This window comes from Mustela lutreola, chromosome 2 (assembly GCF_030435805.1).
Source record: "Mustela lutreola isolate mMusLut2 chromosome 2, mMusLut2.pri, whole genome shotgun sequence".
Lineage (NCBI taxonomy): Eukaryota > Metazoa > Chordata > Mammalia > Carnivora > Mustelidae > Mustela > Mustela lutreola.
This window is the reverse complement of record NC_081291.1, coordinates 150,157,079-150,177,132: the sequence shown is the minus strand read 5'-3', so window position 1 is coordinate 150,177,132 and position 20,054 is coordinate 150,157,079. Positions and strand designations below refer to the sequence as shown.

Here is a 20,054-nt window from a genome sequence, read left to right as displayed (position 1 = left end):
TTCCTCCCTACTTTCAAGCACCCAAGCTCATGGCACCCAAGGGATTCTAAAATATTAAGTTTATTCCTTCCTATCTGTTAGTGCCCTTATGGCAAAGCTGAAACAAATATTTACCTCTGTCCTAGTTTTCAGTTATGGAGTTCGCCCAGGCTGCTTTTTAATCTTTGAGATCCTTTAACCTTGACATTTTCACTTTTTTCCTAAGCAAAATCCAACTGATCTTAACCAGATGTTAAAAGAACAAATAAGTCAATTAATACACATTAAGGCGTAAATGACTGCTAGCCCATAAATCTTTTATGAAGCATTTAATTTTTAATAGAGAATAGTTGTTTACCTAAAGGAATGCATACTTCTAAACTGGCATAATTTCAGTAACTTTAATAAAATAAACTGAAAAATCAGCAAAATGTAGGGAAATCCTTCTGGGTGAGGAAGAAATAGGTCATATCTCCCTGAGAGACTAGCCCTAGTTTCCATTATATTTATCCCTTCTTTTCATCATCTTCTGTTTTAGAAACCACATATTTCTAAAAGTACTGAGGATTTTTTTTTTTTTTTTGGTCTGTTCGGTTTGGTTTTGCTTTTGGTTTTGATTTTTTATCCAAAGTGAGACCCAGGTTAACATTAAGTATCTTCTATAAGATCATTTCAGGAACAAAATGTAAATTACTTCTTTAACCCCGTAGAAACCAGTCTCAATATGCTATACTCATAGCTTTTAAGCTATATGCTATTTACTCATTCTTGTGTCCTCTGGCTGCATTATTTATCGTCTGTCCCCTGGAATAGGCTGGGGCCTCCATCAATAAACAAGATTATTTGAAACAGGCCCTACCGTCAAAAAGCTGACTTACCAGTGGAGAAGACAGGTCAACAGACAATTATAATATAGTGCCAATTCCTGCATCCCAAGTGCCAAAGTGGCTTAGAAAATGAAACATCCAATTGCCCAGATAAGTCAGAAGGGCTCCACAGAGGATGTGACATTTGCTTGTCTGTGGATACTAATGCTCCCATGAACGAAAAGAGGAGAAAAAAAATTTCAATTATGTAAGACTGAGTATAAAAGGAGGAGATAATGGGGACATGAAACCAAAACCTTGCATAAGAATAACTACCTCTTGGGAGAGGCAAAGAGGCCACTTAAGAAACTCTTTCTTCCTAGTGTTCTCTTAAGATCTGGCTACTTGAGTCTCATCCCTATCACAGCACGACTTTACACCAAGATGAACACTAGGTGTTTATATTTGTCCAGCTCTTCTGAATGCCAAGCACAGCTATCCTGGGAAGATTAGTAGTATCTTATTTTGTCCAGGATACTTTGCTACAGCAGGAAAGTACAGCCATGCTCTTCTAGGGACCTGCTCCTGATGTAGCCACAGGATCTTTACTCAGAACCCTTTCCCCACCCAGTGAGCATCACCTGTGCCGGATGCTGAGCTTTTACGTCAGAGAGTGCCTGTGCCACATGGTGTGATGTTACTACCTTCATGGCATCCTCAGCCTTCCTCCTATGGGTTTTCTGATGGACTCTGCTAGGGCAGAATATGTTGATTTTCTAAATCACATAAATGAATAGCTTGATTACTTATTGTGTAAATTATTGAAGCAAATATTTGCAGAAGTCTTTATGGAGCTCATTCCTGAGCATCTGAGTCTTCTGAAAATCCTAAAGAACTGCTACTATCTTAAGCCCCCATGAAAGACATGTTTTATTGATAATCCTGGCCTATTCTGCTCACTTGACATTCTTGTTATACAGATGGTTAACCTCAGAGTTCAGTCCAGAAATGGCTGGCAAGCACATAAGTTAGAAGATTCAGTCTCTTGTGCTAGACTGAGTTTGAAGTTAAAAAATAAAGTGGGTATTGCCTGAAGTGGCCTGGGAAACCATGAGAAGAATACTTTTCCACAAAGGTTTGAGCCTTCCCCCTTATCCCTTCCTAAATCAGTTCCCACAATGACCAATTTCCTCCATAACCTAGAGGCAGCTATTCTGACAACTTCAGGGAGGATGCTAATAAGGTTTATATTTAAGTAAAGATTGTGAAATGAAAGAAATGGTTTGATTAATAAGGTACAGATGTGTCACATTTCTAAGGTTAAAGACAAATTAATTAGCCTTATCTACCTCTGGAAAAACTCAAGTCTTCCTCAATAACTAATTTAATTCAGTGTTATTTTCTGAGATTTAGATTAGGAGTTTTAATTAATTTGGAAGCTAGGATTTACTTCTAGAAAAAATGCAAAGGACCTAGGTAAGTTTATTCAGAGTGTGAATAAACTTACCTAGGTCCTTTGCATTTTTGTCTGGAGGGTATTTATCTGGAAGATATTTATCACTTTCTAGAAAAGCAATTCGAAAAACTGATTCAATGTGTAAATTAGACTTTCTTGGTTCAGTTTTTCTCCAAAAAATATGATCTATTTTTTCCTAAGACTAAAGTTGAGTTACAGTATTTATTATTGAAAAATAAAACTATGTTTATAACTGAAAGTTCAATTTTTTTTACCTCTTCATTTTTATTTTCTTTAGGTGCATCTGGCCTAGTGTCTAAGACTAATTAATAACCCAAGAGATCAAAATGATTCTCAACTCTTCCACTGAAGATGGTATTAAAAGAATACAAGATGACTGTCCCAAAGCTGGAAGGCACAATTACATATTTGTCATGATCCCTACTTTATACAGTATCATCTTTGTGGTTGGAATATTTGGAAACAGCTTGGTAGTGATTGTCATTTACTTTTACATGAAACTGAAGACTGTGGCCAGTGTTTTTCTTCTGAATTTAGCATTGGCTGATTTATGCTTTTTACTGACCTTGCCATTGTGGGCTGTCTACACTGCTATGGAATACCGCTGGCCCTTTGGCAATTACCTATGTAAGATTGCTTCAGCCAGTGTCAGTTTCAACCTCTATGCCAGTGTGTTTCTACTTACATGTCTAAGCATTGATCGTTACCTAGCTATTGTTCACCCAATGAAGTCCCGCCTTCGGCGCACAATGCTTATGGCCAAAGTCACCTGCATCATTATCTGGCTGCTGGCTGGCTTGGCCAGTTTGCCAACTATAATCCACCGAAACGTATTTTTCATCGAGAATACCAATATCACAGTTTGTGCTTTCCATTATGAATCCCAAAATTCAACCCTCCCCATTGGACTGGGCCTAACCAAGAATATACTGGGTTTCTTGTTTCCTTTTCTGATCATTCTTACAAGTTACACTCTTATTTGGAAGACGCTAAAGAGGGCTTATGAGATTCAGAAGAACAAGCCAAGAAATGATGATATTTTCAAAATAATTATGGCAATTGTGCTTTTCTTTTTCTTTTCCTGGGTTCCCCACCAAATATTCACTTTTCTGGATGTATTGATCCAGCTGGGCATCATACATGACTGTAAAATTGCAGATATTGTTGACACCGCCATGCCTATCACAATTTGCATAGCTTATTTTAACAACTGCCTGAACCCTCTGTTTTACGGCTTTCTGGGGAAGAAATTTAAAAAATATTTTCTCCAGCTTCTGAAATATATCCCCCCAAAGGCCAAATCCCACTCAAGCCTATCAACAAAAATGAGCACACTCTCCTACCGCCCCTCAGATCATGGAAATGCATCCACCAAGAAGTCTGCCTCATGTGTTGAAGTTGAGTGACACACTTGAAACCTGTCAGTGAAGTAATCTTGTGAAAGAAGGAGCAAGAAAAACATTCCTCTACAGCACTTCACTACCAAATGAACATTAGCTACTTCTCAGAATTTAAGAAGAAAAAGGTTTTATGGTCTCAACGAACCATTCCAAAGCTCTGAACAAAAGCTTTTCTTTCCCTGTGCAGCAAAACAAAGCAAAGCCAGATTTTGCATTAGATAGATGAGGGCCACTCAAAGAATGATGTCCGAAACTGGATGAATGTGTTGATTGGAAAAATTTTACTGGCAGAAATGCCATCTCCCCAGTCTCCTTTTTCTGCTATTTTTCATTTCCACATAAAGGTATTTGGAATATGTTAAACCCTGAGAGGGGAAACGGGATCAGAGCTCAAGACGGCTCTGCCCAATTTCCAAAGGGCAGTAAAGCTTTTGTTCCTATTTACCTATTAGCAACTCTGACCCACTTGTACCTGCTACTGCACATTTTGTACATAGACCTGCTAAGCAGTAATCGTCAAGTTTCAGAAACTTTTGTGAAATTCAACTAATGTCATTGATTCACACTGCCAAAATATGCCAGCTAATAGGTTTATTTGTATATAGATACTAAAAAGTGAGATATAACCCAAGTAGTAGTGTCTTCCTAGTCATATCAGTTTTGTTTCATATCTGAGAAGTATATAAATTTGTGGTAAAAAGATTATATATCATAAAGTATGCCTTACATTTAGAAAAAATATATGTTATATCTGTATAACCATATCTCTAAACTGTTGTTACTTGATTAAAATCTGGCAAACATATTTACATTAAAATAATTTTATTGTAATGTATTTAATCTTCATTACTTATAATGGATACTGATTTATTTTTAAAATATAACTACGAACACATTTCCATTTAAACTTTAATACAACTTTAATATAATAGTTTAATGCTATTGCTTATAGATTCTATATTCTGCCATTGTAAAGGAAAATATTACATTTTATTCCATCTTAGTCCAGCATATAATACACCCTTTTGAGTTTTTCAAAGTTTTTCATGCAACAAAGGAAAAAAAAACTCATTTCTTTTAACACTAAAATAAAACATTATTTTATACATAATTTTTTTAATAATAGGACTTTCCTAATTACACATGTGATCATTGTAGGACACAAAGATGTAGGAAAGCATAAAAATAAGTTTTATTTAGTTCTCCTGCTTAAAAATTGCCATTTTAAACATTTGGGTACATTTTCTTCTACTTTTTTTGTATTCATTATACATACATACATACATATACAAATCATGATATTTGAGTCAGAATATGTATAGTACTTTGTATACAGATTTTTCACTTAATGTAATAGCTTGTTAGCTTGCTACACCATTAAATATTTTTCTAAAACATTTTAGTAATTGAATAACATTACAAAATACAAATACATTCTGATAGAGTTAGCTAATCCTGAAACTGGGACAGTTAGCTTTTTTTGATTTTTCAGTATAATAAATTGCACTGTGATAAATGTTCAAGTACTGAATCTGATAAATTTCTCAATGCAGTTCTAGAAATGGTACAACTGAGCATACAGATAAAAATATTTTTAATACTCTTAATATGTATTACCAAATATTTTCCAGAAAACTTAGAACAATTTCTAATACTACCAACTATGTATGAACATATCTCACCACAGTCCCAGCAGCATGGAATATTTACTAGATTTAAACAAAAAGGAAATTTTACTGTAATCCAGGTACAGCATGCAAGAACTGGGATGCACATGCCCTAAAGAAAGTACTGTAGTATTTCTGCGCCCCTTAGGCAGTTGCCTCATTTTTCTCCCTAGAGGATTCACTGGCTTGGAAGTCCACATGGAGCAGGCTGATGTGATCATCTGACTCAATCAACAGTGGTAAAAGATGGAGGTGATGTATGAAATAGTCAATGGAAGCTATGGAGCGGGCATTCAGAGAGCTGTTGGTGGGCTGGACAGAATCTCCACAAAGCAGCCTATTACACTCACATTCCCAAGGATACAGAATTTATTTGATAATAAATGTGGTTACATATGTCTTATATTATCTTCCTTTTACATTGTTTTGAATTTCACTAATATAATACCAGCCACTAACTCCTAAGTTCTGTTACTATTTTCACAAAGTATCACCTCTAAAAAAAATTCTTATTCCAAATTATAGTGCAAACTTATCCTATTTGAATTCCCTCCAAGTCAAATGTATAACCTGTTCATTTTTTTATTCAATAGTCATCTTAATCTAAATGATTACAAGTACTTCAAATTTGCCAAACCATTTGGTAAGTTACAGTTGTTAAGCTTTCTGGCAGATAATTGTATTTAGATACCCTCCTTCTCATCTGTATTTATTAGATGGCATGAATAACATGTTCCAAGCCTTGTTTTCATTTTAATTTAATCAAATCATATTATTGTGATTTTTTTCCCAATCCCATTTTGTGAAATGGACATTGGTAATTTCAATGATTAATATTGTTTTTTCAGTAAGACCAACTTAATATTGTAGACTCTACTTACCAAAATGTCAAGGTGAGATGCCATAATTTACTCTTCATGGACATCATCAGAGGTTAGGGGAACTCCATATTTTTTGGATTATTTTTAAAATTTATGGTGAAAGGAGTATTTACCATAAGAATCTAGGTGCCAAATCATCCCAATATGCATTCCAGTGGTAAACATTTCAATCAGCTGCTGTGGGCAGTATGAAAGAGAGCCAAGCAAGAAGCAGCCTGATCGGCAAGCCATAGAAAGGCTCACAGAGATCTGATACTACCGATTCTCAGTTTTATAACTCTATATACTGGGACTCCCCCCCCTCAACAGAATATAACAATCTAGGGAACCAGAGAAGCGAAAACAGATTCAGACAAATCACAAAAGTGAAGTGAGTGAAGAAAATGAGTCCCAGGGAATTTTGGCTATTGTGTGAAAGATGATTTCCCAAGGATAGAGAAGAAAGCAAATCAGAAACAGATGAGACCGAGAAATGAACAGAAGCATGGAGGCAACCATACACTGTCTCAGTGCTCAGGGTGCAACCCTCACAAATGAGATACATACGGGGGTTTAGGTCCCCAGGATCAAGTGTATCCACTGGATCCAGAATAACCACAGCAAGACAGAACCTAAATATTAAGGAGGGAAGCAAGTTATAAACAGTAGAAAATGGTATGGGGCAAGATTCAACTTTGATTTTTATATATTTAAGGCTTCATGATGGGAGAGAAAAGATCTCTAGAACCACACTGGAGGCTTTGATGAGACTGAAAAATAAATGTAACAGGATAAGAAAATGGAAGAGGTAGAACATCAGAGCTAATGGTTAAAGGGTCAGATTTTTCAAATTTAAAAATTTTACTGAATCAGTTAAAATATGACATCTGTAACTATATCCACTATTGTCTGATATATTTGTATAGTGAACACCTGTGGAACTATCTACACAGTTCTCCTTCACATAGGAATTTCCCTACCTCACCCAAGGACAGGACCACCGCAGAATGAGCCATTTTCCTACCTAATCCTATCCACAGGCCACAGTTAATTGGTCGAGGCTTGAAGTGAACCAATAAAAGATTTTTTTTCCCCTAAGCATCTTTCAAACAAATACTGAAGAACAGCTGGCCCTTCCCCAATGCTGGAAGTTGTAAAATGTAAGCCTGGATTCTATTAGCAACCATGTCCTCGGTGAGAATGAAGTTAAAAGGCAAAAAGCCCTGAGATGCTTGAGTCCTTGATTTTACCTGTGTCTGATGCCCATGTCATACTTCAGAATCCATGTCTTTAATCAAGGAACAGAATATAATGACCTATAGTGTAATAACTACATGTGTTCCTTCCCACTTGACCAATAAGAATTTCCTCTCTGATGGCCAATAGACACATGAAAAGATACTCAACATCAGTAATCATTAGGGAAATGCAAATCAAAACCACAATGACAGATCACCTTATGCTATCAGAATGGCTAGAATCAAAAAGACAAGAAATAACAAATGTTAACAAGAATGTGGGGAAAAAAGGAGTCCTTATGCACTACTGATGGGCATGTAAATTGGTTCAGTCACTGATGAAAACAGTAGGGAGAATCCTCAAAAAATTAAAAATAAAAGTATCGTATGATCCACTAATTCAACAAAGAAAACAAAAACATTAATTTGAAAAGATAAATGCACCCATATATTTATGTTTATGGCAGCATTATTTACAACAGCCAAGATATGGCAGCAACCCAAGTGTCTACTGATAAATGAATGAATAAATAAGATGTGATACACACACACACACATATAGATATACACACATACACACAAACACACACACATATACATATACATATAGAATGGAATATTACTCAACTGTTAAAAAAAGAGTGAATGTTGCTATTTGCAACAACATGGATGAACCTAGAGGGTATTATGCTATGGGAAATAAGTCAAACAAAGAAAGACAAACACTATATAATTTCACTTGTATGTGGAATCTAAAAAACAACAAACAAACAAAAAGAAAAAACAGACCCATAAATACAGAGAAAAAAACTGATGGTTGCCAGAGGGGAAGTAGGTGAGGGGATGGGAAAAATGGGGGAAGGGGCATGGGAGATAGTTTTCCAGTTATGGAATGAATAAGTCATGGGAATGAAAGGCATAGCATAGGGAATATAGTCAATGGTATTGTATTAGTATGTATGGTAACAGATGGTAACTACACTGTGGTGAAGCATAGCAAAACATGTAGACTTGTTGAATCAATATGTTGTACACTTGAAACTAATGTCACGTTGTGTGTCAACTATACTTCAGTTAATAAATAAGTAAAATTAATCTTTTCTCAATTTAAAAAAAAAAGATCTTCCTTTTAATAATGGCTAACACATCATTCACTGGCCATCTAGCAGGGATGATAACAATCTGGGTTCCAAAATAACTTGGTCCCTAACTTAATAAAGGATCATATTGACTGTCCCTCTTTCAAATGTCTCCTTACAAGAGAGTGAAGACTAGGATATCTAATGTAGTAAATGCATTAGAAGGGAAGAGGTGTGGAGACATGAAAGAATTTATAGTTGAATGGGACTAAAGGAACTTACTGATAGTACCTACTGTTAAAAATTATTGTAAATGGAGCTCTTTCCCTGAGGTAGCATACTGATAAAATACTCTGTGTTGCCCAAAATTTATAACAAGTATTATCTAGACCATGAAATGGTGGTACATGGAAATGAGTCCTCTGTATCACCTGAGAGCTCCAATACATTCCCCTCTCTCTCTGTGATCTGGATGTTCTCTAAATCTCTTCAACCTGCAAATAACACATCCTACCCTGCCCAAATCCAATGAACAAGACCTTCATTCAGTAAACTGACCTACCTTACTTGACAAATGAGGTAAATAAGGTCCAAATATAAATTTTCAAATTCATAAAGAGCCAGAATTAGGTTACTGTCTTTTTTCAAAAGACAGTAAGTTAAAATGAGCAATTTAGCTTTTAACAGTATTTGATTCTAAGTCACACATATACAAATAAGCTTTGTATAGTAACCCTCTAAGAGTTTAAATACCTGAGGTTTGCCCTTCAAGCAGTATAATAGGAAAATAGTTATCTATGTGCAAAGAGATGTAAACTTGATGAATAAATGTTCATTTTGAAACTTTTTAAAGATTTATTTATTTATTTTAGAGTAGAGAAAGAGAGAGAGTGAGAGAGCACATGTGGAGGAAGGGGCAGAGGGGGAGAGAGAGAGAGAGAGAGAGAGAGAATCTCAAGCAGACTCCCTTCTGAGCCTGGAGCCTGATGCAGGGCTCAATCTCACCAGCCTGAGATCATGACCTGACCTGAAATCAAGAGTCTGATGCTTAACTGACTGAGCCACCCAGGTACCCTTAATTTTGAAACTATTAAAAGCCAGTTTGTTATCATAACTGCTTCAAAATCAAAATGGTGATGAGCCATATATGTCCCTGAGTCCATTTCTTCATTCTTTCCAGGTCTTAATAAGCTTTCCTTAAAAAACTGAACAAGATGAAAAATAGTAATCCTGGCTGACCTTCCCAGTGAGTTGGGATGTATTTCATGGACATTCTTGCCAAGCCTGATGAAGTTCTGCTATGCCATACCAGCACACACAGTTGTTAAATGATGATTTTCACAAAATAAGCTTCAATTCTGCTAAATGGCCGAGCACAGGCTGGGATTAGCCCATAGCAAGAAGCCCTTATGGAGTTCATTGCAGAGAGGAAAACATCATACATGCAGATCTCTGAGCAGAGGTGTTATGAATCAGCCAACACTGTGTGAAGGAAAAGCCCCCAGATCTGGATCTGCTTTGATCTGGCATTCTCCTGGCAGATATTGTTACAGCCAAGTTTCTGAGTAGTATTGAATGGACACAAAGAAAAGTATATTAGGCAGAGACTATAAAGCTGTACTTCAGTTTTAATCACTGGAGACATGTGCCAACAACAAGAAAGAGAAGAGAGTCCCCAAACATATAATCTGATGCCTTTACAAATATATAAATGTGATTTTCATTCATTCACATAACAAGTGGATAGTAGGAAAGAAAAAGAAAAGAAAAAAAAGAGAAAAAAGAAAAGAAGGAAGAGAGGGATGGGAGAGGAGAGGAGTGGGGAAGGGAGGAAGGAAGGAAGGAAGGAAGGAAGGAAGACAAGCACCTTTTTCCCTGATGTTATCACCTTTATGGCTGCTCCTTGAGTCTGTTCCACCTTCTTCCAGAAACAGCCACCTATTTCCATTTGGTGCCCACCACTTCCCACATTTAGTCCAGAGTCTGATAAAGCTCTACACACATTGCCAACACATCCAATATGGAATGTGACAAGACCTAACCAAATCTGCCCATCATAGTCCCCTGACTGCAATGGGATGGGCACATAAACTAAATGGAACCAGTGAAGGTGACTCTCCTGATTTTGAAAGGGGCTACAAGACAAAATTCTTTTTCTTTCTTACACAGACTGTAGGTGGATGTGAGGAGCAGTTGCAAATATTTGGTCATTCCAAAGGGAGATGCAAGAACTTTCTGGAGTTTTCACTGGAATCCCAAGAATGAAGCCAATGTATGAAGCCAACATATGGAAGGCTAGACTGTGCCACAGTCTAGCATTAAATTCTGTCCCACAAGCTAGCATTACTCTCTAGATCTCTTTTCTCTTAAGCCAGTTAAGAATGGGTTTCCTGTCAACAATTTATCTACCAAAGTCCAATCTTCAGCAAAATCTAAATTACAGCTGCCAGTTATCAAATTCTTACATAGGACAGTCACAGAGTTCTCTGTTTATATGTATTATATTATTTAATCCTCATAATGATCAGTTTTATCAGTTCCATTATTATTAAATGAGACAAAAAGAGGCTTAAAGATTTTGTACAATCAATGCAAGATAACATTACTGGCAACTGCTAACCCAGGCATTTTGACTTCAGAATCTGTGCTCTTATTTATTAAACTATGTTGCCTCCCTCCAAAAAAGCGGGGGGTAAAGGCATCACAAAATATGAGTCATGTAGGTAACTTCCAAAATATTGCCCACATCTGTTTATTAAATCAGTGTCAGTAATATTTTACTTTGTCTTAAACTCATACTTAACTGGGTTACAAGCTAGAATTTCAATAGTCTTCGTCCTTGAAAGTTGGGCTCATTAATGAAAAGTACTAATTGACCTTATACAACATAACACTGGATTTTACACTTATTGTAATTTGATTTTGGATGAGCTTATACTGAGTCTAGCAATAAACAGGCTATGACTGCTAACCATCACAATAATTAGTTCAGTGCTCTCTGGTCCTTTCTGCACCCAAGATTTTAGATAGCATTTCCTAAATAGAAGGGGGAAGGAAATTCCTAAAATAATTTTCATGTCAAATTTTACCTTCTTACAACCTAATGGAATGATGTACTTTTGAAAAAAACATTGTGGAGAAACTATATTACATTCTGAGATAGATTTCCTTTTAAGGTATACAGTTCAGATTTAGCAATAAATTTAGATGAAGAATATACCTGGAATAACGAAAACAAAAGTGTGATTTATTACAACTATGCCCAGAAAATGGGAGGATAAAGGTGAAAGATCACAGCCATGAGGCCTGAAGACAGTTCTAGGAGCATCATAGAAAATCACCTCAAAATGGTTGGTAGTCAAAACAGTGAGAAATGAGAAGAGAGTTGTAACGCATGTTCACCACCTCACCTTTTGCTTCTAGTGCAGGGCAGATAGAAAGCAGTAGTTATATGTGAAACATTAAAAAACAATGCCATTCAGTGACAATCTGAGAAAATGACCGTAACAAGATGGAAGTTTCAGCAGCCAAGATGAATCAGAAAGTAGTGATGAAATCTATCATGATGGGAAAGTGGGCATAGAGGTAGATAGATCAGTGATTCTCAACTGGGAATGAGTTTGTGCTCCAGGGCATATTTGGCAATGTGTGGAAACATTTCTGGTTATCACAACTTGCATGAGGAAAGCGCTACTAACTGGCACCTGCGTGTAGAGGAGATGCTGCTAATTGTCCTACAATGCACAGGACAGTTCCACAAAGAATTATCTAGCCAAAAATGTCATTAAAGCCAAAGTTGAGAACCCTTGGGATCAAGAAGGAAGAGGAGAGCACCATTCAAGCAGCATGTATTAGCAGCCATGCATGGTGGTAAAAGACAAAATATCTGGTCTCCAATTTTTATGACCCCCCCCCTCATTTACCTGCTTTCCCTCTTTTTCCCCCTCTTTTATGTGCTTCCACTAACTTTATCAAATTGTACTGCATGTGAACTTCATCCAAACAATCTATTTCATGGAAAAACTAATAAAAAGTGCAGTGTCAGGGCACCTTGGTGGCTCAGTCAGTTGAGTGTCTGACTCTTGATTTCATCTCAGGGTCATGGGATTGAGCCCTGAGTCAGGCTCCCTGCCCAATGAGTAATAAGCTTGAGATTCTCTCTCTCCCTGCACCCCCTGCTCACTCTCTTTCTAAAATAAATACATAAATCTTTTTTTAAAAATGCAGTGTCATTTCTTGGGTTAAGTACGCAAATCTATTAGGCTTGTGCAAAATGTGTATTTTAAATTCACTCATGAATGTTGGGAACTGTGGGAGGCCGCAATAAGGCTTGAGACAAGGACCAAATCAGGCCCTGACTTGTGCCTCCTTTAAAGTCCTAATAACCTAACAAAAGGTTTAGGACGGGAAAAGTTGAGTAGCACTGAGAAAGGGTTTGTTTGCTCGCCTACGTGACTTCCCACATGCTTGCTAAACAAATAAGAACAATTTGGTTGGGGTCAAAGTTGCTGGACCTTGCTGCCCTAGCACAGCCCATAAATTACTTTCAGGTTTGCTGTATTTGTACTGGCATCAGCCATTTGGCGTCACGAGGAACTCATGGTTGTTTAACTAGACACAGATGTAATATCACTATATATATGGCCTTAATGCTTTGAATAATCTTAGCACTGTTGGACATCCTCCTCAGTGCTCCTCCTGCCCCCATATCTTTGCTTCTTGAGTTCTTTTCTTCATCCTCTTACCCTCACGTTCCTGGTCGATTTGTTGCGCCGGCCATTACAGGGAACAAAGGCAGTTGGTAACATAATATAAAGCCAGTGGTTACACCTCCACTTCCATGGCAATCAAAATGAAGGTGTGGGTCCCACTGAGTATCTAATCCTCAAAGAAGATACTAACTGAAGAAATGAAATACGTGGGCATGACAGTGCAGTGAGCAGCTCCACCAAGACACTCTATAGTATTTCTAGCATTTGATGTGATTCTAATGAAAATTTTTATTGAACAAAATCAAACGTATATTTTATTTTTACTTTAAATATTTCCACAGAGGATTATAGCAGCTTCCAATAAAGAGCACATTAAACAGCATAATATTGTAGAAATCAGAAATAACGGACACAAAAAGGAAACAGCAAAATGACTGATGATGCAGGCTATCAGAGTAGTTGTGACTGAAAAGAATATTGGGTTCTGAACTTCTTGCAGGTGGGATGAAAATAACATTACAACACCTTCATCTCTTTTTATCAAAGCAACAGAAAACCAGGTTCCCATGGAAGAGTCTTCTTGACACTGGATACCTTAACAGAATTTCTCATATAGGATTATGGATAAAGAGTTATATGATGGATCATTTTTTTCATTAGGCCTGATTTTTACATGGTTATTTTTGATATTTCTATAATGACCAAGAGCATTACACCACCAATCCAATGAAGGTGGTGATGTGAGGGTACCCTGTACTGTGGTATGAGAGCCATCCAATGTTGTGCTTGACAGGCGTAGTGATGGATTTCTGACTGGTAGAGACCTAGGTCCACAGAAATCCTAGGTAAGACTGACTCAGACTCCCTGAGAAAGTCTAAGATCTTCAAAATTTTCTGCAGAAGTCTGAGAAATTTACATTTCCATGGTCTTATTTGAGCCATCTGCTTCCCCAGTTCAGAGGTCATTTCACTATTCCACAGAGGCTGTCAGATGCCCCCATTCCATGTGACATAAATGTGAAACAGCTCCAATAACACACACACATGCACCTGCATGCACACATGCACATGCACACATGCATATGCACACATGCATACACACACGGATACCTTTGATTCAAAATGTCCTCCATTGGGAGAGGAGTCAAGATGGTGGAAAACTAGCAGGCTTACATGACATCAGGTAGCAGGAGATCAGCTAGATAGCTTATCACATCATTCCGAACACCTACAAATCCAATAGGAAATCGAAGAGAAGAAGAGCAGCAATTCTAGAAACAGAAAATCGGCCACTTCTGAAAGGTAGGACCCATGAAGTGAATCCAAAGCGATGGGAAGACAGACTGCAGTGGGAGGGGTCAGCTCCCGGCAAGCCATGGAGCAATGGAGCACAACATCAGAACTTTTAAAAGTCTGCTCCACTGAGGAACATTGCTCCAGAGGCTAAGCCAGGGTGAAGCCCACATAGGGACAGCTTGGCCTCAGGGCCCATAGGGTCACAGAAGGATTGGGGGTGTCTGAGTGTCACAGAGCTCACAGGTATTAGAGTGGGGAGGCCGACTACAGAGACAGAGCCAAGGAGTGAGCAGTCAACTCGGGGTTACCTTTAACCATGATCTGTGGCACAGACCACTGCTCTGTGAGTGGGGACCCTACAGAATCTGGGAAGACCCAACTGGAAGAGCTCAGAGATCTGTGGGATTCGGAGACTCCAGGCGGGGCTGGGTGCCAGAGACAGAGATACTTGTTCACAGGCTGGGTGAGCTTGGAGCATGGCCGGAGGCCAGGGAGATAGGAGTGATTGAGCACTTTTCTCCGAGGGCGCACTGAGGAGTGGGGCCCCGAGCTCTCCGTTCCTCTGGGCCAGCTGGAGACTGGGAGGCCGCCATTTTCATTCCTGTCCTCTGGAACTCTATGGAAAGCATTCAAGGAACAAAAGCTCCGAAAGCGAACCCAAGCGGATTACTTAGCCTGGCCTCTGGTAAGGGTGGTGCAATTCTACCTCAGGCAAAGACAATTGAGAATCAATACAACAGGCCTCTCCCCCAGAAGATCAACTAGAAATCCAGCCAAGACCAACTTCACTTACTAAGAAGAACTGCAGAATTCCAGAGGAGGAGAAAGCAAACCATGGAATTCATGGCTTTCTCCCCATGATTCTTTAGTCTTGCAAAGTTAATTTTTTTATTTTTATTTTTTTCTTCTGCTAAATTTTTTTTAACTTTTACCCTTTCTTCTTTCTGGAAATCTATCATTCTATCTATCTATCATTGAAAATAGAAGGAGAGATAAAAAGCTTCCAGGACAAACAAAAACTAAAAGAATTTGTAAACACCAAACCAGCTCTACAGGAAATATTGAAAGGGGTCCTCTAAGCAAAGGAGAGCCTAAAAGTAGTAGATCGGAAAGGCACAGAGAAAATACACAGTAACAGTCACCTTATAGGCAATACAATGGCACTGAATTCGTATCTCTCCATAGTTACCCTGAATGTAAATGGGCTAAATGCCCCAATCAAAAGACACAGGGAAAAAAAAAAAAAAAAAAAAAAAAAAAAAAAAAAAAAAAAGACACAGGGTATCAGAATGGACAAAAAAACAAACCCATGCTGTCTACAAGAAAGCCATTTTAGACCCAAAGACACCTCCAGATTTAAAGTGAGGGGATGGGGGCGCCTGGGTGGCTCAGTGGGTTAAGCTGCTGCCTTCAGCTCAGGTCATGATCTCAGGGTCCTGGGATCGAGCCCCGCATCGGGCTCTCTGCTCAGCAGGGAGCCTGCTTCCCTCTCTCTCTCTCTGCCTGCCTCTCTGTCTACTTGTGATCTCTCTCTGTCAAATAAATAAATAAAATCTTTAAAAAATAAATAAATAAATAAATAAAATAAAGTGAGGGGATGGAAAACCATTTACCATGCTAATGGACATCAAAAGAAAACTGGGTTGGCAATCCTTATATCATATCAATTAGATTTTAAGACAAAGACTATAGTAAGAGATGAGAAAGGACATTATATCATACTCAAATTATCTGTCCAAATTATCTGTCCAGAAAATCTAACAATTTTAAATATCTATGCCCCTAACATGGGAACGGCCAAATACATAAATCAATTAATAACAAAATCAAAGAAACACATCACCAATAATACAGTAATAGTAGGGGACGTTAACACTCCCCTCACTGAAATGGACAGATCATCCAAACAAAAGATCAACAAGGAAATAAAGGCCTTATATGATACACTGGACCAAATGGACATCACAGATATATTCAGAACCTTCCTCCCAAAGCAACAAAATACACATTCTTCTCTAGTGCACATGGAACATTCTCCAGAAGAGATCACATCCTGGGTGATAAATCAGGTCTGAACCAGTATCAAAATATCAGGGTCATTCCCTGCATATTTTCAGACAACAATGCTATGAAGCTAGAACTCAATCCCAAGAGGAAATTTGGAAAGAACCCAAATACATGGATAAAGAGCATCCTACTAAAGAATGAATGGTCATCCAGGAAATTAAAGAAGAATTGAAAAAATTCATGGAAAGAAATGATAATGAAAGCACAACGGTTCAAAATTTGTGGGACAGAGCAAAGGCAGTCCTGAAAGGAAAATATATAGTGATACAAGCCTTTCTCAAGAAACAAGATAGGTCTCAAATATACAACCTAACTGTACACCCAAAGGAGATGGGGAAAGAATAAAGAAAGCCTAAACCCAGCAGGAGAAGAGATATAATAAAGATCAGAGCAGGAATCAATGAAATAGAAACAAACAAACAAAAAAACAATAGAACAAATCAACAAAAATAGGAGCTGGTTCTTTGAACAAATTAATAAGATTGATAAACCCCTGGCCAGACTTACCAAAAAGAAAAGAGAAAGGACCCAAATTAATAAAATCGTGACAGAAAGAGGAGAGATCACAACCAACACCAAAGAAATACAAACAATTATAAGCACATATTATGAGCAACTCTATGCCAGTAAATTTGACAATCTGGAAGAAATGGATGCATTCTTAGGGACATATAAACTACCACAACTGAACCAGAAAGAAATAGAAAACCTGAACAGACCCATAAACAGTAAGGAGATTGAAACAGTCATCAAACATCTCCAAACAAACAAGAGCCCAGGGCCAGATGGCTCCCTGGGAATTCTACCAAACATTTTAAAGAAGAATTAATTCCTATTCTCCTGAAAATGTTTCAAAAAGTAGAAATGGAAGGAAAACTCCCAAACTCATTTTGTGAGGCCAGCATTACCTTGATCCCAAAACCAGACAAGGATCCCATCAAAAAAGAGGATTACAGACCAATATCCTTGATGAACACAGATGCGAAAATTCCCTCCAAAATACTAGCCAATAGGATCCAACAGTACATTAAAAGGATTATTCACCACGACCAAGTGGGATTTATTCCAGGGCCGCAAGGTTGGTTCAACATCTGCAAATCAATCAATGTGATACAATATAATAAAAGAGAGAACAAGAACCGTATGATACTCTCAATAGATGCTGAAAAAGCATTTGACAAAGTACAGCATCCCTTCTTGATCGAAACTCTTCAAAGTGTAGGGATAGAAGGCAAATTCCTCAATATCATCAAAACCATCTATGAAAAACCCACCGCAAATATCATTCTCAATGGGGAAAAACTGAGAGCTTTTCTGCTAAGGTCAGGAACACAGCAGGGATGTCCATTATCACCACTGCTATTCAACATAGTACTGGAAGTCCTAGCCTCGGCAATCAGACAACAAAAGGAAATTAAAGACATCCAAATTGGCAAAGAAGAAGTTAAACTAGCACTCTTTGCAGATGATATGATACTATATGTGGAAAGCCCAAAAGACTCCACTCCAAATCTGCTAGAACTTGTACAGGAATTCAGTAAAGTGTCAGGATATAAAACCAATGCACAGAAATCAGTGGCATTTCTCTTCACCAACAACAAAACAGAATAAAGAGAAATCAAGGAGTCAATCCCATTTACAATTGCACCCAAAACCATAAGATACCCAGGAATAAACCTAACCAAAGAGGCAAAGAATCTATACTCAGACAACTACAAAGTATTCATGAAAGAAATTGAGGAAGACACAAAGAAATGGAAAAGTGTTCCATGCTCATGGGTTAGAAGAACAAATATTGTGAAAATGTCTATGCTACCTAAAGCAATTTACACGTTCAATGCAATCCCTATCACAATCCCATCCACTTTTTTCAAAGAAATGGAAAAAATAACCCTAAAATTCATATGGAACCAGAAAAGACCTCAAATAGCCAGAGGAATATTGATAAAGAAAGCCAAAGTTGGCAGCTTCACAATTCCAGACTTCAAACTCTATTACAAAGCAGTCATCATCAGACAGTATGGTACTGGCACAAAAACAGACACATAGATCAATGGAACAGATCAGAGAGCCCAGAAATAGACCCTCAACTATATAGTCAACTAATCTTCGACCAAGCAGGAAAGAATGTCCAATGGAAAAAAGACAGTCTCTTCAACAAGTGGTGCTGGGAAAATAGGACAGCCACATGCAGAAAAATGAAACTGGACCATTTCCTTACACCACACATGTAAACAGACTCAACAGGGATGAAGGACCTCAATGTGAGAAAGGAATCCATCAAAATCCTTGAGGAGAACATGGGCAGCAACCTCTTCGACCTCAGCCACAGCAGCTTCTTCCTAAGAACATCGCCAAAGGCAAGGGAAGCAAGGGCAAAAATGAACTATTAGGACTTCATCAAGATCAAAAGCTTTCGCACAGCAAAGGAAACAGTTAAGAAAACCAGAAGACAGTTGACAGAATGGGAGAAGATATTTGCAAACGACGTATCACATAAAGAGCTAGTATCCAACATCTATAAAGAGCTTATCAAACCCAACACCCAAAGAACAAATAATCCAATCAAGAAATGGGCAGAGGACAGGAACAGACATTTCTGCAAAGAAGACATCCAGATGGCCAACAGACACATGAAATAGTGCTCCACATCACTGAGCATCAGGGAAATACAAATCAAAACCACAATGAGATACCACCTCACACCAGTCAGAATGGCTACAATTAACAAGTCAGGAAATGACAGATGCTGGCGAGGATGCGGAGAAAGGGGAACCCTCCTACTCTGTTGGTGGGAATGCAAGCTGGTGCAACCACTCTGGAAAACAGCATGGAGGTTCCTCAAAAAGTTGAAAATAGAGGTACCCTACAACCCAGCAATTGCACTACTGGATATTTACCCTAAGGATACAAACATAGCGATCCGAAAGGGCACGTGCATCAAAATGTTTATAGCAGCAATGTCCACAATAGCCAAACTATGGAAAGAACCTAGATGTCCATCAACAGATGAATGGATAAAGATGTGAGATATATATATATATATATATATATATATATATATATATATATATAATGGAATACTATGCAGCTATCAAAAGATATGAACTCTTGCCATTTGTGACGACGTGAATGGAACTAGAGGTTATTATGCTTAATGAAATAAATCACTCAGAGAAGGACAACTATCATATGATCTCCCTGATATGAGTAAGTGAAGATGCTACGTGGGGATTCTGGGGGGTAGGAAAAGAATAAATGAAACAATATGGGATCGGGTGGGAGACAAACCATAAGAGACTCTTAATCTTACAAAACAAACTGAGGGTGGTCAGGGGGAGTGGGGAGAGGGAGAGGGTGGTGGAATTGTGGACATTGGGGAGGGTATGTGCTATAGTGAGTGCTGTGAAGTGTGTAAACCCGGCAATTCACAGACCTGTACCCCTCGGGCTAATAATACATTATATGTTTAT

At 38.0% G+C, this 20,054-nt stretch overlaps 1 protein-coding gene across 1 annotated transcript in view; it reads left to right on the top strand.

The window, feature by feature from the left end:
* AGTR1 (angiotensin II receptor type 1) overlaps positions 1 to 5,737 on the top strand; it is a 48,061-nt gene extending 42,324 nt beyond the window's left edge. Inside the window, exon 3 of the mRNA XM_059163831.1 lies at positions 2,540 to 5,737. Within this exon, the coding sequence (XP_059019814.1) occupies positions 2,589 to 3,668 (1,080 nt within the window). The 5' untranslated portion in view covers positions 2,540 to 2,588 and the 3' untranslated portion in view covers positions 3,669 to 5,737. The remainder of the gene's footprint in view (positions 1 to 2,539) is intronic.
* The last annotated feature ends 14,317 nt before the right edge of the window (positions 5,738 to 20,054 follow it).